General features: G+C 42.3%; 2 protein-coding genes across 5 annotated transcripts in view; both read right to left on the reverse strand.

Annotated features, from left to right (window-relative positions):
• Positions 1 to 6,144: 6,144 nt before the first annotated feature.
• Positions 6,145 to 12,250, reverse strand: LOC112234894 (L-rhamnose-binding lectin CSL2). 4 transcript variants are annotated; one of them, XR_006079748.1, is made up of 10 exons: positions 12,093 to 12,250; positions 11,379 to 11,414; positions 10,925 to 10,978; positions 10,709 to 10,844; positions 10,496 to 10,605; positions 10,331 to 10,375; positions 9,111 to 9,249; positions 8,555 to 8,662; positions 8,391 to 8,473; positions 6,145 to 6,899 (listed from the first exon to the last, which is right to left on the reverse strand). XR_006079748.1 is itself a non-coding variant. In XM_042305033.1 (10 exons), the coding sequence occupies exons 1-9, from the start codon at positions 12,121 to 12,123 to the stop codon at positions 8,557 to 8,559; spliced, it is 657 nt and encodes a 218-aa protein (XP_042160967.1). In that variant the 5' UTR covers positions 12,124 to 12,250; the 3' UTR covers positions 8,332 to 8,473; positions 8,555 to 8,556. The 4 variants fall into 4 exon arrangements, 3 of the variants coding, with proteins under 3 accessions (XP_042160966.1, XP_042160967.1, XP_042160965.1); XM_042305033.1 differs by lacking the exon at positions 6,145 to 6,899 and adding an exon at positions 9,780 to 9,803 and having other exon boundaries at positions 8,332 to 8,473; positions 10,355 to 10,375; XM_042305032.1 differs by lacking the exon at positions 8,391 to 8,473 and having other exon boundaries at positions 8,535 to 8,662.
• A 239-nt stretch (positions 12,251 to 12,489) lies between these two features.
• si:dkeyp-69b9.3 (myocardin) overlaps positions 12,490 to 27,731 on the reverse strand; it is a 29,697-nt gene continuing 14,455 nt past the window's right edge. Inside the window, exons 6-15 of the mRNA XM_042305030.1 lie at positions 25,393 to 25,518; positions 25,082 to 25,278; positions 23,932 to 24,072; positions 19,611 to 19,779; positions 19,283 to 19,454; positions 18,980 to 19,124; positions 18,166 to 18,810; positions 16,793 to 16,930; positions 16,615 to 16,669; positions 12,490 to 16,497 (exon numbers count right to left, since the gene is read on the reverse strand). Of these exons, the coding sequence (XP_042160964.1) occupies positions 16,070 to 16,497; positions 16,615 to 16,669; positions 16,793 to 16,930; positions 18,166 to 18,810; positions 18,980 to 19,124; positions 19,283 to 19,454; positions 19,611 to 19,779; positions 23,932 to 24,072; positions 25,082 to 25,278; positions 25,393 to 25,518 (2,216 nt within the window). The 3' untranslated portion in view covers positions 12,490 to 16,069. The remainder of the gene's footprint in view (positions 16,498 to 16,614; positions 16,670 to 16,792; positions 16,931 to 18,165; positions 18,811 to 18,979; positions 19,125 to 19,282; positions 19,455 to 19,610; positions 19,780 to 23,931; positions 24,073 to 25,081; positions 25,279 to 25,392; positions 25,519 to 27,731) is intronic.

Consider the following 27,731-nt stretch of genomic DNA (forward strand, 5'->3'; position numbering starts at 1 on the left):
GATACTTGCAAAGAACAGATCCTTGTTTACAAAGCATCGACCAGGAACACAAAGCACAGCAGATTAGCAAATTAAAATTCATATAATGTTACAAATTCGCAAAAGTAATCAAATGTTACAATTCTAGATAGGAGGTAGGCAGCTAACGTCATATAGCTTGATAACGTTAGCTAGGCGTTACGTTTAGGAGCTAAGGGGTTAAGGTTAGCTAAAAGGGTTCACTAAAAGGGTTAGGGGATGTGTTAGCTAACATGCTAAGTAGTTGCAAAGTAGCTAAAAAGTAGCCAGTAGTTGAAAATGTGTTATTAGCTAAAGTGTCAATGTTTCAAACTCGTCACCTTTGGGTTGCTAGAAATGTGCCTTATACACCCACCCTGACCAACCACCATGCTTACATTTTTGTCTTAAGTAACCATACTGAAATCATTCTAAACTGAGTGTTCCGGATTTACTTTTACTACGTATAGTCTGAGACCAGGCTGCAATGCGATGATATGCATACAATGCTTTATTATAAAAGTGATACGCCTTCATGCGTTCCGGTACCTCAGAATTCCCCAGGTCACCCCCTTCTCGCGCTCACTTTTTGTTCCGGAACCTACCAATTAAGCACTGAATTTAACAACGTTTTCATGCGCAGGTCTTCCCATATTCACATAGATGACTACACCATATGTGATTGAATCGCAAGACAGCATTATATTGGTTTTTCATTTCAATAGTACAATCGCCAGTTACCATAGATTTACATAATTTACACCATTTGCTATGTCCTTTGTTGTTTCTTTATTGGACCAATTACACGTGTACACTTTGATTGTTTCAAGTTGTTTGTATTGTTTGCTTATCTCACCTGAGCTGGCTTGTTTCTCCTGCGTCTCTGAAAGGAGCGTGCTCAGGTATTAATGATTATATATCCTATGGCAGACGTCCCTAATTACATTCAGCCGTGGGACGATTTTTCTTTACGGGAATTCTATTAATGCCCCTGGCCTGCGCCCCGGGTGAACCCGGTAAGCGTTGATTGCCTTCGTTTTGAACCAGGCCGCCTCCCGACATTGAGCTGGGTGCCCCAAATTTGGTCGGATGGAGAATTGTACACACCATGCTTACATCACTGGGCCCGTAATCATCCAATCAAACTTTATTGGTATGGTAATATTTACCTAATTTGTCAAATCCTAAAAGAGGGTAAGCAACCTTTTGTTGTTCAATGAATGGGGAGAATTGCTGTCGGAAGATGGAGGAAACTGGGGTTTTGTTTGACACTACTAGTGAGTCGAGTGAAGCTAATAGTACAGAAAGTGAGAATGAGTGGGTTACAGTGGCGAAGAAAAAGGTAAACAAGAAAAGTAAAGCTATGTTGGAAAATAGGGAACCACTAGACTCGTTTTTGGTCCTAGTCAGGGTTTTGGATGAATGCTACTTGGGAAATCCGTTCAATGTCTCCAGGAAAATCTGGAATGTGTTGGAAGAAAGTGTGGAGTCGGTGAGAGTCACAAGAAGTGGTCTTATTTTTGTTTATGTCTGCGGAGCAGAAGAAGCTGTGTGTTGAGCAGTGGCGACCCGTCATTCAGGGCAGGTGGGGCTCTGAGACCAACATTTTTAGCAACAAATGTATAAATATTTTTTTGGGGGGGCTTGCCTGTTTTGCATGTTATTTTGGCATTAATACGTGTCACATGTCAGTTTGAAACAATGTAAAAAATATATATATATTGAGTTAATAAAGCTGCATACAAACATGGGCTGTGGTTCAAACTCAAAGTAGACAGCCCTCGGGTCTTGGGGAATCCCCGCTGCTTTGTTTGTCTTTGGTCCAAATGATTAGCCAAGCAAGGGAAGTTTGCAACGCAAGCCCCTCAGCCCTCGTTTTTTAATGGAGTTTGCGAGTGTACAATTATGTTCACTTCGGAGCCTGAAAAGCCCCATAATTCAATTTGTAAACTTGACCTAAACTTAAGCCTGAACTTAACCTCAACGTCAATATGGAGTCAACATACAAGTGTAAGTAAAAACGAATGTAATTAAGTTAGAAATTGTGCTACTAATGCACAAACACACGTTTTTGTTTGGTTAGCTTTTGGAAATTGTAGAAATAAAACATTTTCCTCCTTCAGAAGTAGCTAAGGAGGCTAATGTTAGTTAGCGAATTAATTTGCAAGCCATCATACAGTAGGTGTATATTAATAATTATGTAGTTAATATAAGTAGACATGCAATCATATAAAGCACCCACAAGCTACCGGTGGCTGAAAACACAATCATTGCGGGATGAACAGCTGATGAATTTCTGGGCAGAGGCGGTCCATTTAAAAATCATTCCTTCCTCCCTAGCCCTTTGCCCTGCAAGTGTATACTCGTCAGACGTCATGATACCTCATCAGAACTGCCCACTTAATTTGAGGGCTGGGGGATAGGGTATGTCTTTTAAGTGTTTGGAATGCAGCCATGGTCTCGTTTTTTTGAGTAAGGCAACTCCAAAATGCAGGTGTTTCAGCCTAGCTCAGTGCTTTCTGTGGTGGTGTGGCTGGACAGCAGAAGATAGGAGCATTGTGCCGTGATTGACTCAGTGTTCTGTCACTCATGGGGTCCTTACGCAATAGCCAAGCTTAAGTCCTTAGAAAGGGTAGACATCCAACATTTCAGCCAGTGTGCGGGGGCACTGGTTAGTCGGTACAGTATCTTTGATTGGACTGATCATATCAACATCTTACTTTCACAATCTTAATAGTGAAATAATGAAGAGAAATATAGATACAACATATCGGTGCTCATCGGCCATTGGACATAAACATTACACAACAATTTGGAGATCGCAAATTCAACAATGAGTGGTTTGTAAGGAATTGGTGACAGTGCCTAACTGCAAGCGTTGCAGCTGGGAAGTCGGGAATAAACAGCTCAAACTGGGAAAATATATTTTGAACGGTCATTCAACTCAGAATTGTAAATCTGTCATCTTTCTCTTTGATGACAAAATTTGTCCACAAGGACAGCTGCGCCACTTTCCTGTTCAAGCATATCACAAGTGAGTCCAAAAAGGTCTTATGCTGCTTCATAAATGATGTACTGTAGGATGCCAGAGAGATATCTATCTTGTAGCTAAGAAAGTAATACTAAGTGTATGTTGTGTAGTAAGCTGTTAGTAGGCCATGTGCCTCACCCTAATAATTTGGTCTATTTTCACCAACGTGGTATTGTAAACACATTGTTCCTGGCCGTTGTGTGCTTGTTTACTAAATTGTTTTGTACAGCTCTGACAGTGCTACTGATAGTAGTGGTGGCGCTTGTTTTTTTTAAAGGCACTATATGAGGCTGAATTAACTGTTTCACTGCCCTACATGGCTCTGCTGAAAGCCAATTCATGTATTGTTTAGTGTTGTTGTGTAGTTGCTTTACTGGCATGGTGTAACTGGTGTTAAGAAATAAAGACAGAAGATATAACAGTGGTAAAGGCCCTAACAGTTTGTGGGCACCGTTTGTCACCATCCTAGGGCAATTCATGTATTGTTTAGTGTTGTTGTGTAGTTGCTTTACTGGTGTTAAGAAATAATCATTTTTGGACTAAAATCTGCTGTGCATGGGTAGCAGGGAGGCTTTAGGGGGTTATTTATTGGGTGGAGCAAGAAATAAAGACAGAAGATATAACGGAAGACATAGATGGAGTTGTTGGTGCACGCGATTGACCTGTATGGTGGTTTGTTCACTTCATCCATGCTACTGTTCTTTGATGAAGAGTCTCTCCTTCTCATATAAAGTTAGGATTCATGAGATTGAAGAGTGCACAAGCCTCTTCAGTGGCATGAATGTAAAAGATCTGTCAAGTGTGTGCAGAAGGGAAGAATATCGTATACCAGATGAAGGGAAATGCTGCAAATATGGAGGTGAACATGTGCCTGAATTCTTGGAGAATGAGGTGGCAAGGGTAAGGAGTGTCCAGTCTCCTATCTGGAGGTGTTGAGAAAATTGGAAGGAACGAGTGGCGGGGAATAAGCAATGGTAGTAGAGCCACCAAGACCAGTGAAGGCTTCTCATCAACCAAGGGATAGTAAAATGCTACATGTTAAAAAGGTGGACTTAGTATTATTTATTGCAATGATCATAAACTGTACAGCACAAGCGAAGAAGAAGTCTAACAAAATTGGAGTCATTGGAGTCAGGGTGGTGAGGTCTGGCCACCTTATCACCGGGGTCAAACTACCTGCCCTCCAGGCCATCTACAGCACCCGATGTCACAGGAAGACCAAAAAGATCATCAAGGACAACAACCACCCGAGCCACTGCATTTTCACCCCGCTATCATCCAGAAGAGTAGGTCAGTACAGGTGCATCAAAGCTGGGACCAAGAGACAGAAAGAGTTTTTCTGTCTCAAGGCCATCAGACTGTTAAATAGCCATCACTAGCACATTAGAGGCTGCTGCCCTATATACATAGACTTGAAATCACTGGCCACTTTAATAATTGGAATACTAGTCACTTCAATATTGTTTGACGTTTTGCATTACTCATCTCGTGTGTTTGCGTGTATACTGTATTCTATCCTATTCTACTGTATCTTAGTCTATGCCGCTCTGACATTGCTCGTCCAAATATTTCTATATTCTTAATTCCATTCTTTCATTCCTTACTTTAGATTGTGGGTATTGTTAGATATTACTTGTTAGATTTAGAAACACAAGAAATTTCGCTACATCTGCAATAACATCTGCTAAATGTGTATGTGACAAATTTAATTTGACCTATTGGATTTCAAGGTAATTTTATGAGTCAACTAGTGTTATAACTGGAAGTCTACAGGAACAATTAGCATGCTAGCTGTTCCTGTTCATCCAACTCTGGGGAAGTAAATAAATAGCCTCATTGCCAAAATCTCAAACTATCCTTTTAGTTTGGAAGAAATTAGTCATTGGGGCTAATTACAAGGGGAGCTTTTTTGTTGTTGTGGTTATTCTGTAAAATTCGTAGGTGGGACATTTTTTATTGGTCATTTTCCGGATGGAAAAACAGTTTGTCAACTTAAACGACCAAAACCAGATAGAAAGAATTCAGAAACAATATTGAACTTAATACATTTTGAATAATACCATCTTTGAGAAGGAACAATCCAATGAAAGCTCCACGGTCAGGGCGAATCAGAAATACAAAAAAACAGGCATTCAGGGCACATGCTTCTTGATTGTGTTATGCTTGAGCAGAGGAACACAGAATTAGCCATGGCAGAATGCATAGAATTGCAGGATATTATCTTTAAAACTGCAACATTTTCTCTGCTCAATGAGAAAATGTGTAGAATTGCAGAAAATTTGCTTCATAAAAGCAACATTTTCTACTTTACCCTTCTAGCTATATGGCTGTTAAGTGTATACTTCCTCTTCCAATGAACTGTGGGGAGGTCAAAATATACAGTATGATGGGGATCCCTGGGTTGCCGGTTTGCCTGAGTGGGGGTCCTTGGGCACAAAGTTTGAAAACCCCTGTATAAAATGGTATAGGCTACTTTCAGTCATTAATTTCTTAGTCTCTCTTTCACTCCTCTCTCACAAGGACCTGAGTCCTAGAAGCATGCCTCAGGACTACCTGGCCTGATGACTCCTGGCTGTCCACCTGGTCGTGCTGCTGCTCCAGTTTCAACTGTTCTGCTTGTGACATCAGCTGACGTAAAAAGTGCTTTAGAAATAGATTTTGATAAATGTTTCAGGGTTATTTAATCAGCATTTATTAGTATCAAAATATTTGATTAAACTATTACTATAAATAGTTTTTGATGCCATATTGAATTTGGGTTCAGATTTTGTGACTTAGTAAGTAGTCTTGAACTCACCAAAATAAATCCTCTGGCTTCAACCTCATGATCAACTCTAAACTTAGATGATCTACTTACCTGGGTGAGTTTTAGTCCGAGTAATGAATGTGTGTGTGGAAGCTACATTGAAATGTTATAAACTTTTTGTATTACCAGTCACATTGCGACTAATGGAGAATGAGCAAATGATTACGTTAATATTCCCTTCTCCTGAGCAATGTAGCTTTCATCGGTTGCCTTTTTCCTTATCAATGATTTTAATTTGCTGTCAAAATCACCTCCATTAAGGACATTTACTGGAAGATCCTGATCAGACACAAGACAATGACACAGTGGATGGGAAATCTATTAAGACTTCATTTCTTAATGTTTTTTTACAATACAATTTGAACATGGATCAGTCACATTTTGCCTGATTTAAGTTACATATATCAATCAATGATTCAAATGGAAAACAGATTGTATTTTTGCCTTTGGGTTGTCCCCAAACTTTCTGGTTACACAGCTAGAATGAGATTAAGGATTAGACAGTGAAGTCATCAAATTGAAGATTATCCAGGAAGTATATCGGCATTGGAAGCCAAAATGAACTCCCAATGAATGGAGCTGACCGAAACAATGGAAACAGTTGGCTCCGATACTTACGGGTCTCGTTTATGACATCTCCGTCTAATCCCTCTTTCTCTCATTTTTTATTTTTGAACCTTTAACTAGTCAAGTCAGTTAAGTTAATATTCTCCTCACATAAGTCAGGTGATATCAGAAGAGATTCAGGGGAAGAGCTTTCACTGATTCAGATGAACACCCACTTTCACAGTAATTGTCCTGTTACAAAATGTTGATTTATCACCATCTAATGTTCTTGGTATACCGTTTCCTTTTGAGTTGAAGGAGATGCATGAAATGATGTTTATTGCCGGTTTACATTGAATAATAATTTACCCTCCAATATCCCTGTGTTTTGGCTTTGTTGTTATACCCCAGGTTGTGTTGAGGGAAGACTGTTGGAAAAGCATTCCAGATGAAGCCGGTTGAGAGAATCCCAAGAGTGTGCAACGCTGTCAAGGCAAAGGATTGCTACTTTTGAAGAACCTGAAATATATTTAATGTAAAACTTTTGGTTACTACATGATTCCATGGTGTTATTTCATAGTTTATATATCTTCACTATTATTCTACAATGTTGAAAATAGTAAACATAAATACCCTTGAGTAGATGTGTCCAAACTTTTGAATGGTACTGTAGATTTGAGCAATAAGGCATGAGGTGTAGTATATGGCCAATATACCACAGCTAAGGGATGTTCTTATGTGCGACACAGAGTGCCTGAACACAGCCCTTAGCCGTGTGGTATATTGGCCATATATCAAACTCCCGAGGTGCCTTACTGCTATTATAAACTAATTACCAACATAGTTATAGCAGTAAAAATAAATGTTGTCATACCCATGGTACACGGTCTGATATACCATGACTGTCAGCCAATCAGCCAATCATAAGTCGCACCAATCTACACATTTAATACATTTTTTGCAAATGTATTGAAAATGAAATATAGAAATATCTCATTTAGATAAGTATTCAAACCCCTGAGTCAATACATGTTAGAATCATCATTGTCAGTGATTACAGCTGTGAACCTTTCTGGGTCTAACAGCACACCTGGACTGTACAAAACTTGCACATTATTTAAATTCTTCAAGCTCTGTCAAGTTGGTTGTTGACCATTACTAGACAGCCATTTAAGTCTTGCCTTATTTTCAAGTTGATTTAAGCCAAAACTAAGTAACTGCAGTGTATATTGTGTTTTAGGTTATTAAAATATGAAGACTGGTACTCAGGTTCTCTTTGCCTCAAACATAAACCATGTATCCAAGACCTTCAAATGTTTTAATCCTTCTTGGTGTAATATCATTTGTGGATTCAAATAAAGTATTTAGTGTGTAAGGACATGTTTCATAATTTGAACAAAAGACCAAGTCTTGTATTTATGCTGCTTAGTCAAATTCAGACCAACCACCACAGTTCTTAGTCAAATTCAGACCAACCACCACAGTTCTTAGTCAAAATCAGACCAACCACCACAGTTCTTAGTCAAAATCAGACCAACCACCACAGTTCTTAGTCAAAATCAGACCAACCACCACAGTTCTTAGTCAAAATCAGACCAACCACCACAGTTCTTAGTCAAAATCAGACCAACCACCACAGTTCTTAGTCAAAATCAGACCAACCACCACATTTCTTAGTCAAAATCAGACCAACCACCACAGTTCTTAGTCAAAATCAGACCAACCACCACAGTTCTTAGTCAAAATCAGACCAACCACCACAGTTCTTAGTCAAAATCAGACCAACCACCACAGTTCTTAGTCAAAATCAGACCAACCACCACAGTTCTTAGTCAAAATCAGACCAACCACCACAGTTCTTAGTCAAAATCAGACAACCACCACAGTTCAGAAAATCAACATTGTTTTGAAGAAATACTTTAGTACACAAAATGCACTAAGTATGTCAGTGTTATTTGAAGAATAGTTTATTTGGGGTTAATGTTTAATTTCTCCATGCTTCCTCCTGACCGTGCATTGCTGCAGCACAAGAGGGGCATCATTATTAGATATCCAAGTGGTCTCTCTGGTCTTTGTTCCTCAGAGAAGATCTCCTGCAAGACAAAAACGGTCAGCCCCAGTGTTCTACTTCCCAGTCTTGTGTGTGTGCATTACCGTATGCATGCGTGCCTCACATTTAGCCACAGGTGTAAGCCACATCCAGGTACTTGTAGGTTCCTACACAGGGATCTCCATACAGAGAGTTGGACGCCGAGACGTCACACTGGCTCTTCCCATTACACCTGTGTCAACGACAGGTACAGGTTAACACTACAGTCATGTTTCTACAGTACAGGTTAACACTACAGTCATGTTTCTACAGTACAGGTTAACACTACAGTCCAGGTTAACACTACAATCCAGGTTAACACTACAGTCCAGGTTAACACTACAGTCCAGGTTAACACTACAGTCCAGGTTAACACTACAGTCATGTTTCTACAGTACAGGTTAACACTAGTCATGTTTCTACAGTACAGGTTAACACTACAGTCATGTTTCTACAGTACAGGTTAACACTACAGTCATGTTTCTACAGTACAGGTTAACACTACAGTCATGTTTCTACAGTACAGGTTAACACTACAGTCATGTTTCTACAGTACAGGTTAACACTACAGTCATGTTTCTACAGTACAGGGTAACACTACAGTCATGCATTTCTAATAGTACACACTGCAGGTACAATACCTCTCTGCCACCTTACTGGTGGTTATGGATTGGCTGAGGCAGTTGGTGTTGGCTAGTTGGTTAGCGGGCCGATTAAAGGAACACACTAGCTGGTCACGGCGGCCATAGTTGGCACTGTAGATCTGGATCGTTCCTTCATCTGAGGGAGATGAGGAGGAGTGGTAAGACTGGATGTCTTTGGTGTGTTCTAGTGATGGTAATATAAACTGTATATAATACTGCTCTACTGTGCTATTATATAATTTATATATCATCATATGAGAGGATAATATATTGTACAGCAGAGTGTTGACAAGCTTACCACATTCTAGAACATTAGAGCCTTACCACATTCTAGTAGAACATCAGAGCCTTACCACATTCTAGTAGAGCATCAGAGCCTTACCACATTCTAGTAGAACAGCAGAGCCTTACCACATTCTAGTAGAGCATCAGAGCCTTACCACATTCTAATAGAGCAGCAGAGCCTTACCACATTCTAGTAGAACATCAGAGCCTTACCACATTCTAATAGAACAGCAGAGCCTTACCACATTCTAGAACATCAGAGCCTTACCACATTCTAGAACATCAGAGCCTTACCACATTCTAGTAGAGCATCAGAGCCTTACCACATTCTAATAGAACATCAGAGCCTTACCACATTCTAGTAGAGCATCAAAGCCTTGCCACATTCTAGTAGAACATCAGAGCCTTACCACATTCTAACAGAACATCAAAGCCTTACCACATTCTAGTAGAACAGCAGAGCCTTACCACATTCTAGTTGAACAGCAGAGCCTTACCACATTCTAGTAGAACAGCAGAGCCTTACCACATTCTAGTAGAACAGCAGAGCCTTACCACATTCTAGTAGATCATCAGAGCCTTACCACATTCTAGTAGAACATCAGAGCCTTACCACATTCTCGTAGAGCATCAGAGCCTTACCACATTCTAGTAGAACATCAGAGCCTTACCACATTCTCGTAGAGCATCAGAGCCTTACCACATTCTAGTAGAACAGCAGAGCCTTCCCACATTCTAGTTGAACATCAGAGCCTTACCACATTCTAGTTGAACATCAGAGCCTTACCACATTCTAGTAGAGCATCAGAGCCTTACCACATTCTAGTTGAACATCAGAGCCTTACCACATTCTAGTTGAACATCAGAGCCTTACCACATTCTAGTAGAGCATCAGAGCCTTACCACATTCTAGTTGAACATCAGAGCCTTACCACATTCTAGTAGAGCATCAGAGCCTTCACACGTGATGCTGCGTGCTGCCAAGACAAACAAACAGGAATTACACACCACACTGGCCACTGCCAATACATACATTTTCATAGCAGACATTAGCCTGGTTTAGTATTTTGTATTAATATACATAGAAACAGACTGACTTGCTGGGATGCAGGTGTAGGTGGTTTCCAGGTATTTGTAGATTCCAACACAGGGGTCAGAAGTACGGAAGACTTCAGTGTTCACTTCACACACCTGTTTCCCATTGCACCTGGGGGATATCAGGAGTCTTTATCAAATAAACACTAACTGAGTACCTGTGTGAGAGGACCTCCAGGGTGCCTGTCTTTATCAAATAAACACTGACTGAGTACCTGTGTGAGAGGACCTCCAGGGTGCCCGTCTGTGAACACTGTGTGTTGGTCAGCTGGTTGGCAGGTCGTCCTTCTCTGCAGGTGGTTCCGTCAGTCCTTCCATACAGAGCTCTCTCAATGAAGATCACTCCAGAATCTAGCAGGGCAAGAAAAAGAATGTAAAGAAACAGACAGCACTATGGAGAGACCATCAGGATAGAATGTGTGTGTTCTTACCACAGATCAGGAACTGGACGTTTTCTCCATTGTCACAGGTGACCACTCTCGTCGCTGAGTGAGAAACATAATTACCATAACGTTATAGATGTGGATGCGCGCACACACACAACCACCCACACACACAAACATAGACAACCACCCCACACACAACCACCCACCCACACAACCACCCACCCACACACAACCACCCACACACACAACCACCCACACACACAAACATAGACAACCACCCACACACACAACCACCCACACACACAAAGACAACCACCCCACACACAACCACCCACACACACAAACATAGACAACCACCCACACACACAACCACCCACACACACAAACATAGACAACCACCCACACACACAACCACCCACACACACAAACATAGACAACCACCCACACACACAACCACCCACACACACAAACTGGTCGGGTTTAACTAAGAACTGTGTACCTGCAGCTGGTAGTGTACAGCAAACTGCAGCCAGCACTGAAACACATCACACAGCTAGTTCAGCTTTTCTAACCTTGGTCAGTCTCATCGCAATTCTTTACAGAAGATTAGTATACAGCATATACAGTAAGTATATAAATAATGTACAGTATATAGTATGGTACTGCGTATAGACAGACATCACCTAGTCCTCAGATAGGGCCACCTAGACCCCCCTTTTATGCTGCTGCTACTCTCTGTTTATAATCTATGCATAGACACTTTAACTCTACTTACATCTACATATCACCTCAATTACCTCGACTAACCTGTGCCCCCGCACATTGACTCTGTACCGGTACCCCCTATATATAGCCTCGCTTGTTATTTTACTGCTGCTGTTTAATTATTTGTTACTTTTATTTTCTATTTTCTAGTTTTTTACTTAACACTTATTCTTAAAACATCTTAAAGCATTGTTGGTTAAGGGCTTGTAAGTAAGCATTTCACTGTAAGGTCTACTGCACCTGTTGTATTTGGCCCATGTGACAAATAAAATGTGATTTGATTTGATTTGATACAGGATGCTGTATACTGGACCTGGGTCATACTGTTGATATTGGACTTCCATTACTTTCAATACAAATTGATATAGAAACATCTGGAAAATACTGGAATGTATATTTTAAACGCCCTCAAATACATATTTTGTTACAAGTCAGTCAGTATACTCACAGGTGAACGCAGTCAGTCTGACAAGGAGCATGATGCTGGGTACAGGTGTGGTAGTAGCTGGTTCAGTTGTAGTAGTAACAAGTAAGATGTTACAGATGGTCACTTGGACAAATACACTTGATATTTATGTGGTATTTTTACTTCCTTAAGAAGCCCCCTCATTACCTTATTTAACTAACCTTTATTGATTCTAGTCAAGAACAGATCCTTGTTGGCAAAGCATCAACCAGGAGCACAAACTTCTTCAGCAGATTAGCAGTCATCTTGGCAACACTAAACAAACATTTCACAACAGCTCAAACCACAAGTGTTTGATAATGTGTCAGCCACGTGAAGATGTTTTGGGTTAAGTGATGCCGTCGTAATAAAGGCAAACACAAGACAATGACACAGTGGATGGGAAATCTATTAAGACTTTTCATTTCTTAATGTTTTTTTACAATACAATTTGAACACGTATTGATAACATTTTGCCTGAATAAGTTACATAATAAATAAATAAATGTAAATACTGTTTGTATTTTTGCCATTGGGTCATCCCCACACTATCTGGTTACAGTACTAGAATGAGATGAAGAAAGATTAGACAGTGATGTTATCAATCTGAAGATTATCCAGGAAGTATATCGGCATTGGAATCCAAATTGAACTCCCAATGAATGGAGCTGACTGAAACAATGGCAACAGTTGGCTCAGATACTTCCTGATCTCGATTATGACAACGTCTTAGTCTAATCCCTCTTTCTCTCATTCTGGCTACAGAAAGCCTCAAGGGGGAAAGAAATACCTTCACAACACAGACAGACAGACCGACAGACAGACAGACAGACAGGCAAACAGACAGGCAGACAGACAGACAGGCAGACAGACAGGAATAACCTAGCATAGACAGTTCTCCCAACCAACCCACCAACCTCTCCACTGATTCTGAAAGTGATACACTCCTAACATGAGTCAGGTGATATCAGCACAGATTTAGGGGAAGAGACTGGTTCAGATGAAAACCAACATACACCGTGGTTGTCCAAGACCAGACAGAGTACAGTAGGCCTAAAGCATCTCCATTCACAAGAGGTAGCATGTTACTCTCCCGTGTTTCTCTCTCTCGTCATCCTAAGTGCAGCAGACAGAGAACGTGTTTGACCACTGTGATTATCACGGTCGTCAGTCTGTCCCATTGTCACCATTCAACATGGTTTTCTACAGTTCTACGATGAAAGCCGCTTGTGAAATGCTTCAACATGAAAGCTTGGCAGATGATTGGTAACTCTGCTTAGAAGCACCTGCTGCTGATCTGTTGTTCCCTACAAATACATTTGTACCTACACACTGAAGAAGGCTGTGAAGCCGAAACATCTGTGTATGCTATCCCTGAAGCAGTGAAAACCCTCAAATGAACTAAGCGTTATGCAACATCTTGTTGAGTGAGGACCCATTATGCCATTTTGTTTAGAGTAACGACAAGACAGAGATATGGGGGCCTGGTATTTCCCAATGGCTGTGCCCTTCACATACACCATATTGCACTTAGTGCAGGGGTTATTATTCAGAGACTGGGTGGGGAACATCAGAGCCATATATATAAATATCAAGAAATATGTCTCTGGGGAACATTAGTAAGATCACAGTTTGTTGTTCACACAATGGTCTTTAAGAAGGGTGTCGAGTCAGCTAGGAGGTTAGGAAAGCACACTATGTGTTGTATTCTCCCAAGGAACATAACACAGGCCTGGTCCAAAAACAACCCCTAGCCCCTACACCCCTTTGGTTTTCTAATCTACATGAACCAGGTAGGCAGAAGAAATATGGCAGAAGTTCCCCTAAGCCTATTGGAAGGCTAGGTAGAGCCGTCACCATACTGCTAACAGAGGCTGTGGGTTGCTCTCAGGCTAGGCCATAATCAGTGCTCACATACTTCACTAATTGACAGGCCATACAACTAATCGGAATCACAACAGCTGAATTAAGTCTGTCATGACCTCAGAACCATTGGATCTGGTAAAACATCATGTGGAATAGAGAATAATATCTGCTCTGTAAATACTGAACGTTCTGACCCTGAGAATAAGCCCTTGGACTGCCTTGTCAATCACTGATAGCACGGAAACACAGACAACTTCATCATGATCCATGTTAGGGAGAAGTACAGTATTCACCTCCTCAGCTCTTTTCTGATGGGACACCCCTGGTGGTCATTTAAAATGAATATGGCCAATCCCATGCGGACCCCTAGCCTCTAGCCCCTCGTACCAGGGCACAACTTCTAGTAGGCTGGATAGCTGTGTGCGATATGGGTAAAGTTCCACATAGCCTATCAGGGGAATGGTGGAGCTATTACCATATTGATTATATCTATCCAGTTCTATCCTCCTCGTGTGCCTAGGGGGTAGGGGCTAGGGGTCGATTTGGAACTGGCCAAGAGAGAGATTGTGGTCTCAGGGAACACCTGTGTCACTTCCTGCAATCAGAACAGCCTATTTTTGGGACAGATGTATTTCCAAATTCTACCTGTTTTTACAATATGGGATAAAGCCCCGAAAAAATCTAAGCTAAAATCATGAAATTGTTTAATGAAATTAATTGCCATTGTTATCCTGCGCATAACCTTTATTTGACATTTTTATCTCCATAACAACAGGTGTAAACAGTGACTGTGGCCCTTACAGTGTGTAGAGCACCAAGCTGTTTCCTCCAAACACTGTGGGAGGTCCTCAGTGGCCACCTGTTCTCATGCGCTGATGAGAACATACACTCTGGTAATATGGTGGTGTTGCAGGCTCTGAAGCCTCTCAGAGTGATTGCTATTTATCTCTTGGCTTAATAGGATGTTTACCATTTTTTTTCTCTTAAATAAAAAAAAGGCAAGCAATGAATTGAACATAGTGGTTCATTAGGTTTTAGTGACCCACTCACAGTGTTATATATTGCAGCAACAGACTAGTGTTGAGACCACAATTAAAATAGGCACGAAATGTGGAAGCAGTCTCTCTTCTCTCTCTCTTCTCTCTCTCTCTCTCTCACAGATTAACCGTACAAAATCAATACTCAGAGACATTGCACACTTAGTCTACACAAACAAGGAGCTACAAGTATATTTGCAACAATTCAGATAAATATACATTTGGGTGTGTGTGTATTAACACACACACACCGACACAAACAGAAGCAGCCAGGCGTGCACAAACACATACACACACATACACACAGTGACACACATACACTTCCCTGTAAGGGTTGTGTGGTGTCTGCCAGCTCTCTCTCTCCACATGCCGACTGTGTGTCTGGCACTAGGGAAAGGTCTAGAGACATGGACAAGCTGTGTGCCCTGTCTGTCTGCCCAGTCTGGCTTTAATGGCCTTTATGAATGACTCGGACTCAATGACTGTGGCTGGGGGAACAGTAGGGGCCCTGTTCAACTGGGTTTCTTTGTTTCCCACTGTAAACAATGTGTTGGATTGTGTGACTCCAAATGTGCATTGTTCATTTGTTGTAATTGGCCATTTTTTATTTAACAGGACAACTCAAAGTGTGCGTGCGTGTGTGTGTGCGTGTGTGTGTGTGTGTGTGTGTGTGTGTGTGTGTGTGTGTGTGTGTGTGTGTGTGTGTGTGTGTGTGTGTGTGTGTGTGTGTGTGTGTGTGTGTGTGTGCGTGTGTGCATGTGCGTGTGATTCCCTCTGCCAGTTATTGTTCCACCAATGCAACTCAGTCTTTTTCATCTCTTCCAGTGTAGTAGTGTCTGTCTCTCAACATTGAGTGGGGTACAGACCTGCAGTCACCTCGCTCAAACAGATTACTCACTCACAAAATGGACAGAGGGGATGGATGGATAGACAGATGGATGGATGGACATTCACAAATCTGTTCCCATTGTTTGGGAGGTGTATGTTGAAGTCCAAATAACGAACACACACACACACACACACACACACACACACACACACACACACACACACTGACACTCAGTCCACCTAAGACCTTCACCACTGCTCCACCATGAGATCCAACGCTTGGTTGACGTTCAGATCCAAATTGAGGCCAAAGTCGGTCTCAACGAATGGGGCAGATGGAGGACTGAGAGGTCGGAGTCCAGAGGCTAGCGACTCCAACCAATCAGCAGGGTCAAAGGTTGCCTGAACCCGCCTCTTCCGTGAGGTCACAGTGGGAGGCAGGGGAGAAGTACAGATGGAGGGAGGGAGAGGGGGTGGGGCGGCTTGGCGGGGAACCATCGTCGAAGGTGACGGCGGGAGCTCCAGCAGGAGGGAGGAGCAGAGAGGAGAGGACAAGAAGTTGTCATCCTTTGAATGACAACGGAACGGCTGGGATTGGTCTGTTTGGGGAGGAGGGGAGGGGCCAGGGAGGATAGTGACAGGGGATTGGAGGTCTGAGACAGAGGAGGAGTGGGAGTCTAGAAGAGAGGGGGAAGGCAATAAAAACAAACAAAAGCCTGTAACTTTCCATGACCAGTCTTGGTGACTACAGAACTATAAATTGTCATTGAGAGGCCAGAGAGCTATCCACTCACCCACACAGGTGGTAGGTTCCTCCAGAATGTCCTCTATTGACTGACTGGGGTCCATCTAAGGAGGGCAGGACAGAGACAGGGAAATCACCCAAGGGTTTACTTGACAGGGTCACCTTTTACAAAATACAATGAATGTCAGCAGTGACTCTGATTTACACACACACACACATACACTGACCAGTACTCTGTTAATGGCCTCCTGCAGCTCCTCCTCCAGACTGCGGACGCTGGGTGGGGCTTGAATGGGACTGGCTGTGATCTGCATGGGCAGCTCAAAGTCCTGGCCAATCACGTCCCACGGCTGGCAGCAGAACACCTGATTGGACAGTGGAGGAGGTTAAATTGTACATCATGTATGAAGCTATACAGTATTTAACGGTGAATATTGTAAATGGTAAGATAAAATCACAGTGATGGGTTGCACTGTCTCAGCTAAATCTTGTGGATGATATGGTTGTGTACCTGCGTGAAGTTTGTTGGGGTGAGATGAGTCAAGTATAGGAGAGACTATCGTGTATCTGTCTATCTGCTGGGTATATGAGAGACTCTCTGTCTGAGTCAGATATAGAAGACACTGGTGTATCTGTCTGTCTGAGTCAGATACAGGAGAGACTATGGTGTATTTGTCTGTCTGAGTCTCTCCTGTCTGAGTCAGGTATAGGATAGACTATGGTGTATCTGTCTATCTGTTAGGTATATGAGAGACTATGGTGTATCTGTCTGTCTGAGTCAGGTATAGGATAGACTGTGGTGTAGCTGTCTGTCTGAGTCAGGTATATGAGAGACTATGGTGTATCTGTCTGTCTGAGTCAGGTATAGGATAGACTATGGTGTATCTGTCTGTCTGAGTCAGGTATAGGATAGACTATGGTGTATCTGTCTGTCTGTCAGGTATAGAAGAGACTATGGTGTATCTGTCTGACTGAGTCAGGTATAGGATAGACTATGGTGTATCTGTCTGTCTGAGTCAGGTATATGAGAGACTATGGTGTATCTGTCTGTCTGAGTCAGGTATGGAATAGACTATGGTGTATCTGTCTATCTGTTGGGTATATGAGTGACTGTGGTGTATCTGTCTGTCTGAGTCAGGTATAGGATAGACTATGGTGTATCTGTCTGTCAGGTATAGGAGAGACTATGGTGTATCTGTCTGTCTGAGTCAGGTATAGGATAGACTATGGTGTATCTGTCTGTCAGGTATAGGAGAGACTATGGTGTATCTGTCTGTCTGAGTCAGGTATAGGAGAGACTATGGTGTATCTGTCTGTCTGAGTCAGGTATAGGATAGACTATGGTGTATCTGTCTGTCAGGTATAGGATAGACTATGGTGTATCTGTCTGTCTGAGTCAGGTATAGGATAGACTATGGTGTGTCTGTCTGTCTGTCAGGTATAGGAGAGACTATGGTGTATCTGTCTATCTGTTAGGTATATGAGAGACTATGGTGTATCTGTCTGTCTGAGTCAAATATAGGAGAGACTGGTGTATCTTTCTGTCTGTCAGGTATAGGAGAGACTGGTCTGTCTGTCTGAATCAGGCGTGTTAGTTTACCTGTGTGAACAGGATCTCTGTCTGTCCTTCCCTCTCTGGTGTCCCTCTGGGCCATCCTGGATCCTGTTGCAGGAAGGGATGGAGGGAACCCCCACAGGATAGAGACAGAGGAGGAGATAGCCTCTCCCTGGGCCTGCTCCTCATCCTATCCCTCATCTCCAGCTCCAGGCTCAACTCCTGCTGCTCCTGTTCCGACTGCCAGAAGGCGCCAGTCGACAGTGGCAAAGAGGAGCATGGGGGGAGACCAGGGCTGGGTGTCGACGACGGGGTTAACGCAGCGGCCAGGAAGCCACACTGCTCCCCCACCACACTGACCCCTATTCCATTAGTATTACCGTTCGGAATGCCATTAACAATTCCGTTTGGAACCCCGCTCAGAATTCCAGTGGACTGGATGTAGACCTGATGGTTAGGGCTGTTGGTGGGGGAGTCAGTTCCAGAGCTGGGGCTGGAGCTGGGGTAGTGGCTGGGAGTGAGCAGGGAGGTGGGGGTAAGGGGTTCCTGGCTGGTACCCAGCTGGCAGAGGGGCATAGGGGTCAAACACAGGTGGGGCAGCTGGAAAGGGCGTAGCCTCTGGAGGAGGGTGGGCTTGGTGCCAGAGACAGGAAGACCTCGCTTACGCAGCTGCTGTCGCAACTCAGACACCTGGGAGAGAAGGAGGACGGAGTGAGACAGAGGAGAGGGTCAGGGACAGAGGTCAGAGAATGAAGAGAAGCAAGCAAGGACAAAAGAAGGAAGAGAAGGTACAGATAAATAGGAAGTGAGAAGTGCTATAAACATTCAAATGTTCAAGTGATTGTCCTGCCCATATTACCGTGAGGTCGACCAGGTTAGGTGGGACTAGCTCAGAATTGTTGGAGGGACTTGTGTCCACAGAGGTGTGGTTTGTTGCCTTGGATACAGGCTGAGGGTTCTGGTGCATGGCTCCAGAGAACCTCACCATTTGGTTGGTGTCTCCACTTTGATAAAAACAAAACATTCATGCTAGTTGCCAGAGCTCATGTAATGGTTAACTAACTTTAAATGGTCTGATGAACAGTATAACATCTGAATGAAACCACAGTTCTTGCGAGAAGGCCCAGGGGGAGGGAGGTTTGGTGTATGTAGTGTTACCTACCTGGGTGTGACGGTGAGCTGCTGCTGGTCCTGTTGCTGCTGGTTCTGCTGTTGTTGTTGTTGGTTCTGGAGGATCTGCAGCTGGAGGAACACCTGCTGTTGCTGCAGGAGGCTGGAGTAGGCGGGGTCTAAGAGCTGGGCTGGGGTGGGGCTCCTCTGACTGGCCCCTCCCCCTGAGCACAATGTTAATAATGATCAACTTCCCTGCTATTTAGTGGACTCATTTTGACAACATTTATCATGTAAAGCACATTGGGCTGCAAGTACTGTATGAAAGGTAATATATACATAAAAGATAATCATGATTTTTAAAGTATAAAGACTATTACCGGCAGTCCCGGCCGTCCCTCTCTGGTCGGGGGGAATGTACTGATGGTATTTGAGTTTCCTCATCTTGGGCTGTGAATCCCGTGGTTTCCGCGGGCGGGGGGGGCGAGAGGAATTCAGGGAGGGAGTAAGTGAGGAAGAATCGGAGGGAGGTGTGAGAGACCGGGCTGTCTGAGAAAGGTGGAGAAAGGAAGGGGGAGAGGGGGAAGGGGATGGGGAGGGAGAGGTGGGAGGGGAGGGAGGAAGGGGGAGAGGGGGAGGGAGAGGGGGTAGGGGATGTGGAGGGAGAGGGAGACGGGGAGACAGAGAATGAATCAAAGTAATATTTCTCATATCCATATTTTTTTTAGAAATGTATTATTCAAGCATTGTCAAAATACATAAACAGTATAACCTGAGAGAGGTCAGATCAGTTCTGATTAGTACAGCCAGTTCTGAAATTACTACCATGTTATGAGTTCCTAAGGCAAAGTTAACAGCAGGATGTACACAGTCGTGGCCAAAGGTTTTGAGAATGACACATATATTCATTTTCACAAAGTTTGCTGCTTCAGTGTCTTTAGATATTTTTGTCAGATGTTACTATGGAATACTGAAGTATAATTACAAGCATTTCATAAGTGTCAAAGGCTTTTATTGACAATTACATGAAGTTGATGCAAAGAGTCAATATTTGCAGTGTTGACCCTTCTTTTTCAAGACCTCTGCAATCTGCCCTGGCATGCTGTCAATTAACTTCTGGGCCACATCCTGACTGATGGCAGCCCATTCTTGCATAATCAATGCTTGGAGTTTGTCAGAATTTGTGGGTTGTTATTTGTCCACCCGCTCTTGAGGATTGACCACAAGTTCTCAATGGGATTAAGGTCTGGGGAGTTTCCTGGTCATGGACCCAAAATATCGATGTTTTGTTCCCCGAGCCACTTAGTTATCACTTTTGCCTTATGGCAAGGTGCTCCATCATGCTGGAAAAGGCATTGTTCGTAACCAAACTGTTCCTGGATGGTTGGGAGAAGTTGCTCTCGGAGGATGTGTTGGTACCATTGTTTATTCATGGCTGTGTTCTTAGGCATAATTGTGAGTGAGCCCACTCCCTTGGCTGAGAATGGTACCAACATGAATGGTCTCAGGATGCTTTACTGTTGGCATGACACATGACTGATGGTAGCGCTCACCTTGTCTTCTCCGGACAAGCTTTTTTCCGGATTCCCGAAACAATCGGAAAGGAGATTCATCAGAGATAATGACTTTACCCCAGTCCTCAGCAGTCCAATCCCTGTACCTTTTGCAGAATATCCCTGATGTTTTTCCTGGAGAGAAGTGGCTTCTTTGCTGCCCTTCTTGACACCAGGCCATCCTCCAAAAGTCTTTGCCTCACTGTGTGTGCAGATGCGTGGAAATGTTGTGGAAATGTTTTTGGGGGATTCAGTTAATTTGCATGGCAAAGAGGGACTTTGCAATTAATTGCAATTCATCTGATCACTCTTCATAACGTTCTGGAGTACATACAAATTGTCATCATACAAACTGAGGCTGCAGACTTCGTGAACATATATATTTGTTTCATTCTCAAAACTTTTGGCCACGACTGTACAATATGTCATGTAACATATGTGATCCTTTCAGGTTGAACAGTCAGTATCCTAGCTGAATCCTGGCATTAAACGCATGTGTGAAACCGTGACAGCTGACAGTGTGTCCAGTCAGCTGTGACATCTAGCAGGTGTGTGTTTGTTTGTGTGTGTGTGTGGGTGCCTAAATCCATAGGGCATCGTTCCGTTGGTAGTGACTGTCGACACTAATAAATGCGTAACACCAGAGTGAGTGTGTACATTATGCTATGTGGTTGAATACCTATCAGTAGACACCGGGAGAAGAAGAGACTGATATAATGTATCTGACCCTCACAGTCAAAACATGTCTGTCTCTCTATGCAGACAACGCATTAACATGTGTAATGCTGTAATACCGTAATACTGTAATACCTTAATAACGTAATACTGTAATACTGTAATACTGTAATACTGTAATACCGTAATACTGTAATACTGTAATACTGTAATACCTTAATACTGTAATACCGTAATGCTGTAATACTGTAATACTGTAATACCGTAATGCTGTAATACCGTAATACTGTAATAATGTAATACTGTAATACCTTAATACTGTAATACTGTAATACTGTAATACCGTAATACTGTAATACTGTAATACCTTAATACCGTAATACTGTAATACTGTAATACCTTAATACCGTAATGCTGCAATACCGTAATACCGTAATACTGTAATACTGTAATACCTTAATACTGTAATGCTGTAATACCGTAATACTGTAATACTGTAATACTGTAATACCTTAATACTGTAATACTGTAATACTGTAATAGCTTAATACTGTAATACTATAATACCGTAATACTGTAATACTGTAATACTGTAATACCGTAATACTGTAATACTGTAATACCTTAATACTGTAATACTGTAATACCTTAATACTGTAATACTGTAATACCTTAATACTGTAATACTGTAATACCGTAATAATGTAATACCGTAATAATGTAATACCGTAATACTGTAATACCGTAATACCGTAATGCTGCAATACCGTAATACTGTAATACCTTAATAACGTAATACTGTAATACTGTAATACCTTAATACCGTAATGCTGCAATACCGTAATACCGTAATACTGTAATACTGTAATACCGTAATACCGTAATAATGTAATACCGTAATACTGTAATACCGTAATACCGTAATGCTACAATAATGTAATACCGTAATACTGTAATACCTTAATACTGTAATACCTTAATACTGTAATACTGTAATACTGTAATACTGTAATACCTTAATACTGTAATACTGTAATACCTTAATACCGTAATACTGTAATACCGTAATACCGTAATACTGTAATACTGTAATACTGTAATACCGTAATACTGTAATACTGTAATACCTTAATACTGCAATACTGTAATACTGTAATACCTTAATACTGTAATACTGTAATACCTTAATACCGTAATGCTGCAATACCGTAATACGTAATACTGTAATACCTTAATACTGTAATACTGTAATACTGTAATACCGTAATACTGTAATACTGTAATACTGTAATACTGTAATATCTTAATACTGTAATACTGTAATACTGTAATACCTTAATACTGTAATACTGTAATACCGTAATTCTGTAATACTGTAATACTGTAATACCGTAATACTGTAATACTGTAATACTGTAATACCTTAATACTGTAACACTGTAATACTGTAATACTGTAATACCTTAATACTGTAATACTGTAATACCGTAATACTGTAATACTGCAATAATGTAATAACGTAATACTGTAATACTGTAATACCGTAATGCTGCAATACCGTAATACTGTAATACCTTAATACCGTAATACTGTAATACTGTAATACCTTAATACCGTAATGCTGCAATACCATAATACCGTACTACTGTAATACTGTAATATTGTAATACCGTAGTACTGTAATACTGTAATACCTTAATACTGTAATACTGTAATACTGTAATACCGTAATACCGTAATAATGTAATACCGTAATACTGTAATACCGTAATACCGTACTGCTGCAATACCGTAATACCGTAATACTGTAATAGTGTAATAACGTAATACCGTAATACTGTAATACTGTAATACCTTAATAGTGTAATACTGTAATACCGTAATACTGTAATACTGTAATACCTTAATACTGTAATACCGGAATACCATAATACTGTAATACTGTAATACCGCAATACCGTAATGCTGCAATACCGTAATACCGTAATACTGTAATACTGTAATACTGTAATACCTTAATACTGTAATACCGTAATACTGTAATACTGTAATACCGCAATACTGTAATACCGTAATACTGTAATACTGTAATGCTGTAATACTGTAATACTGTAATACCGTAATGCTGTAATGCTGTAATACTGTAATACTGTAATACCGTAATACTGTAATGCTGTAATACTGTAATACTGTAATACCGTAATACTGTAATGCTGTAATACTGTAATGCTGTAATACTGTAATACCGTAATGCTGTAATACTGTAATACTGTAATACCGTAATACTGTAATGCTGTATATGCATGGGATTATTTTTGATTGACTTTACCACCAATCAATCAATAAATCAATCAATCCATTGTTAATGCTTCAATCAATTCATTCTTGGTTTTTTGAATGCTTTTTACAGATGCATTTACACATTGTTCTGGATGTGTGTTTGGTCTATTTCTGAGTAGCCCTGTACCAATACCTTTGGCAGCAGAGGCGTGGCATGGGAGGTCAGATACATCCCCTTTGGTCTCCCGGTCGTTGCCATAGAGTTGGAGTCGCCCACGGTCATGCTCATTGGCTGGCTGATGCCCTCGGTTGCTGGGAGCAACGCCAAGATAGACTGCAGGAAAGCAGGACAGAAATATAAACAGGTAATAGCAAAGGATGTGATCCAAACATGACTTGCAGTTCTAAAATCAGTTTTGTGTTTCCCGTGTTGATGGTTGAAGTTAGGATTTAGGGAAAGGTCATCTCACCTGATGTTTGAGGTTAGGATTTAGGGGAAGGTAATCTCACTTGATGATTGAGGTTAGGATTTAGGGAAAGGTAATCTCACTTGATGGTTGAGGTTAGGATTTAGGGGAAGGTAATCTCACCTGATGTTTGAGGTTAGGATTTAGGGAAAGGTCATCTCACCTGATGTTTGAGGTTAGGATTTAGGGGAAGGTAATCTCACTTGATGATTGAGGTTAGGATTTAGGGAAAGGTAATCTCACTTGATGGTTGAGGTTAGGATTTAGGGGAAGGTAATCTCACCTGATGTTTGAGGTTAGGATTTAGGGGAAGGTAATCTCACCTGATGTTTGAGGTTAGGATTTAGGGGAAGGTAATCTCACTTGATGGTTGAAGTTAGGATTTAGGGGAAGGTAATCTCACCTGATGTTTGAGTTTAGGATTTAGGGAAAGGTCATCTCACCTGATGTTTGAGGTTAGGATTTAGGGGAAGGTAATCTCACCTGATGTTTGAGGTTAGGATTTAGGGAAGGTAATCTCACTTGATGGTTGAAGTTAGGATTTAGGGGAAGGTAATCTCACTTGATGGTTGAAGTTAGGATTTATGGGAAGGTAATCTCACCTGATGTTTGAGGTTAGGATTTAGGGAAAGGTCATCTCACCTGATGTTTGAGGTTAGGATTTAGGGGAAGGTAATCTCACTTGATGATTGAGGTTAGGATTTAGGGAAAGGTAATCTCACTTGATGGTTGAAGTTAGGATTTAGGGGAAGGTAATCTCACTTGATGGTTGAGGTTAGGATTTAGGGGAAGGTAATCTCACTTGATGGTTGAGGTTAGGATTTAGGGGAAGGTAATCTCACTTGATGGTTAGGATTTAGGGGAAGGTAATTTCACCTGAACATGGGCGGGACTGTGGGTAAGGGGCAAGACCCCAGGCGACAGGTCACTCAGTGATTGGTCATCTGAGAACCCTGGCGACGAGGAGAAGGCTGGTGATTGGAGGACCCCGAGTTGCTCGGGAGACAAGGAGGAAGAGCAGGAAGAGATGTCATCTTGGAAGACATCTGAGGAGAGAAGGAAGGAGACGGGGCCTAAGGGAAGAGGGGGAGGAGGAAGGCAGGGGGAGGAGGAATAGGTTAATTAGTAATGACATCTGAACTGTTTGAAAACATCTATAGTTCTTTCATGCGTGTGCGTTAACTCACGGTTCTCCGGAGGCAGTATGTGTTTGTGCAGTAGGTCCAGAGGTTCGGGACGATGCTGGACCTTCTCTCTAAGGTTGTTAGCCAGCCGAGCCTTCTTCTGCCTTCCAGCCCCACATACACTCCTGTCTATTAGAGAGAGAAGCAACACAATCCTATCTGTCAGAGAGAGAAGTAACAGGAGTTGAGAGCAGATTTGTGTTTGCGTATGCGTAACTGTGTTGCTGTGGGCACTCAATCACAGTTCAACCCAGCAGGGGTACCCAAAGCGTCTGCCTTAAAGGAACCACATACCCCTGGAGACAAATAAATAACAACAACAACACAACTAGAAATGCAACTATAATAGTGGTATTTTAATCACAATGGACAATGAGATAAATACAAGAGGAAAGGTTACAGAGAAGAACAGAGAGGAGGAGAGGATAGAGAGAAGAACAGAGAGGAGGAGAGGACAGAGAGAAGAACAGAGAGGAGGAGAGGACAGAGAGAAGAACAGAGAGGAGGAGAGGACAGAGAGAAGAACAGAGAGGAGGAGAGGATAGAGAGAAGAACAGAGAGGAGGAGAGGATAGAGAGAAGAACAGAGAGGAGGAGAGGATAGAGAGAAGAACAGAGAGGAGGAGAGGACAGAGAGAAGAACAGAGAGGAGGAGAGGATAGAGAGAAGAACAGAGAGGAGGAGAGGACAGAGAGAAGAACAGAGAGGAGGAGAGGATAGAGAGAAGAACAGAGAGGAGGAGAGGACAGAGAGAAGAACAGAGAGGAGGAGAGGATAGAGAGAAGAACAGAGAGGAGGAAAGGATAGAGAGAAGAACAGAGAGGAGGAGAGGACAGAGAGAAGAACAGAGAGGAGGAGAGGATAGAGAGAAGAACAGAGAGGAGGAGAGGATAGAGAGAAGAACAGAGAGGAGGAGAGGACAGAGAGAAGAAGAGAGAGGAGGAGAGGATAGAGAGAAGAAGAGAGGAGGAGAGGATAGAGAGTAGAAGAGAGAGGAGGAGAGGATAGAGAGAAGAGAGAGGAGGAGAGGATAGAGAGAAGAAGAGAGGAGGAGAGGATAGAGAGAAGAACAGAGAGGAGGAGAGGATAGAGAGAAGAACAGAGAGGAGGAGAGGATAGAGAGAAGAACAGAGAGGAGGAGAGGATAGAGAGAAGAACAGAGAGGAGGAGAGGACAGAGAGAAGAACAGAGAGGAGGAGAGGATAGAGAGAAGAACAGAGAGGAGGAGAGGATAGAGAGAAGAACAGAGAGGAGGAGAGGATAGAGAGAAGAACAGAGAGGAGGAGAGGATAGAGAGAAGAACAGAGAGGAGGAGAGGACAGAGAGAAGAACAGAGAGGAGGAGAGGATAGAGAGAAGAACAGAGAGGAGGAGAGGACAGAGAGAAGAACAGAGAGGAGGAGAGGATAGAGAGAAGAACAGAGAGGAGGAGAGGATAGAGAGAAGAACAGAGAGGAGGAGAGGATAGAGAGAAGAACAGAGAGGAGGAGAGGATAGAGAGAAGAACAGAGAGGAGGAGAGGATAGAGAGAAGAACAGAGAGGAGGAGAGGTTAGAGTGTAGAAGAGAGAGGAGGAGAGGATAGAGAGTAGAAGAGAGAGGAGGAGAGGATAGAGAGCATAAGAGAGAGGAGGAGAGGATAGAGAGTAGAATAGAGAGGAGGAGAGGATAGAGAGAAGAACAGAGAGGAGGAGAGGATAGAGAGCAGAAGAGAGAGGAGGAGAGGATAGAGAGTAGAAAAGAGAGGAGGAGAGGATAGAGAGAAGAAGAGCGAGGAGGAGAGGATTAGGAGAAGAAGAGAGAGGAGGAGAGGATAGAGAGAAGAAGAGAGAAAAGGAGGGGATAGAGAGTAAAAGAGAGAGAAGGAGAGGATAGAGAGCAGAAGAGAGAGGATGAGAGGATAGACAGTAGAAGAGAGAGGAGGAGAGGATAGAGAGTAGAAGAGAGAGGAGGAGAGGATAGAGAGAAGAACAGAGAGGAGGAGAGGATAGAGAGAAGAACAGAGAGGAGGAGAGGATAGAGAGTAGAAGAGAGAGGAGGAGAGGATAGAGAGAAGAAGAGCGAGGAGGAGAGGATTAGGAGAAGAAGAGAGAGGAGGAGAGGATAGAGAGAAGAAGAGAGAAAAGGAGGGGATAGAGAGTAAAAGAGAGAGAAGGAAAGGATAGAGAGCAGAAGAGAGAGGAGGAGAGGATAGAGAGTAGAAGAGAGAGGAGGAGAGGATAGACAGTAGAAGAGAGAGGAGGAGAGGATAGAGAGTAGAAAAGAGAGGAGGAGAGGATAGAGAGCAGACGAGAGAGGAGGAGAGGATAGAGAGAAGAGAGAGGAGGAGAGGATAGAGAGAAGAA

Source organism: Oncorhynchus tshawytscha, linkage group LG23, assembly GCF_018296145.1.
Source record: "Oncorhynchus tshawytscha isolate Ot180627B linkage group LG23, Otsh_v2.0, whole genome shotgun sequence".
In the NCBI taxonomy this organism is placed as follows: domain Eukaryota; kingdom Metazoa; phylum Chordata; class Actinopteri; order Salmoniformes; family Salmonidae; genus Oncorhynchus; species Oncorhynchus tshawytscha.

Excerpts from the sequence above, each read along its gene's own strand:
- LOC112234894 (XM_042305032.1), bottom strand. The coding sequence starts at position 12,123 with ATGCTCCTTGTCAGACTGACTGCGTTCACCT. Across the intron at positions 11,415-12,092 it reads CAGACTGACTGCGTTCACCT|TGCTGGCTGCAGTTTGCTGT; the intron begins GTGAGTATACTG and ends GATGTGTTTCAG. Across the intron at positions 10,606-10,708 it reads CTGGAGGTCCTCTCACACAG|GTGCAATGGGAAACAGGTGT; the intron begins GTACTCAGTCAG and ends GATATCCCCCAG.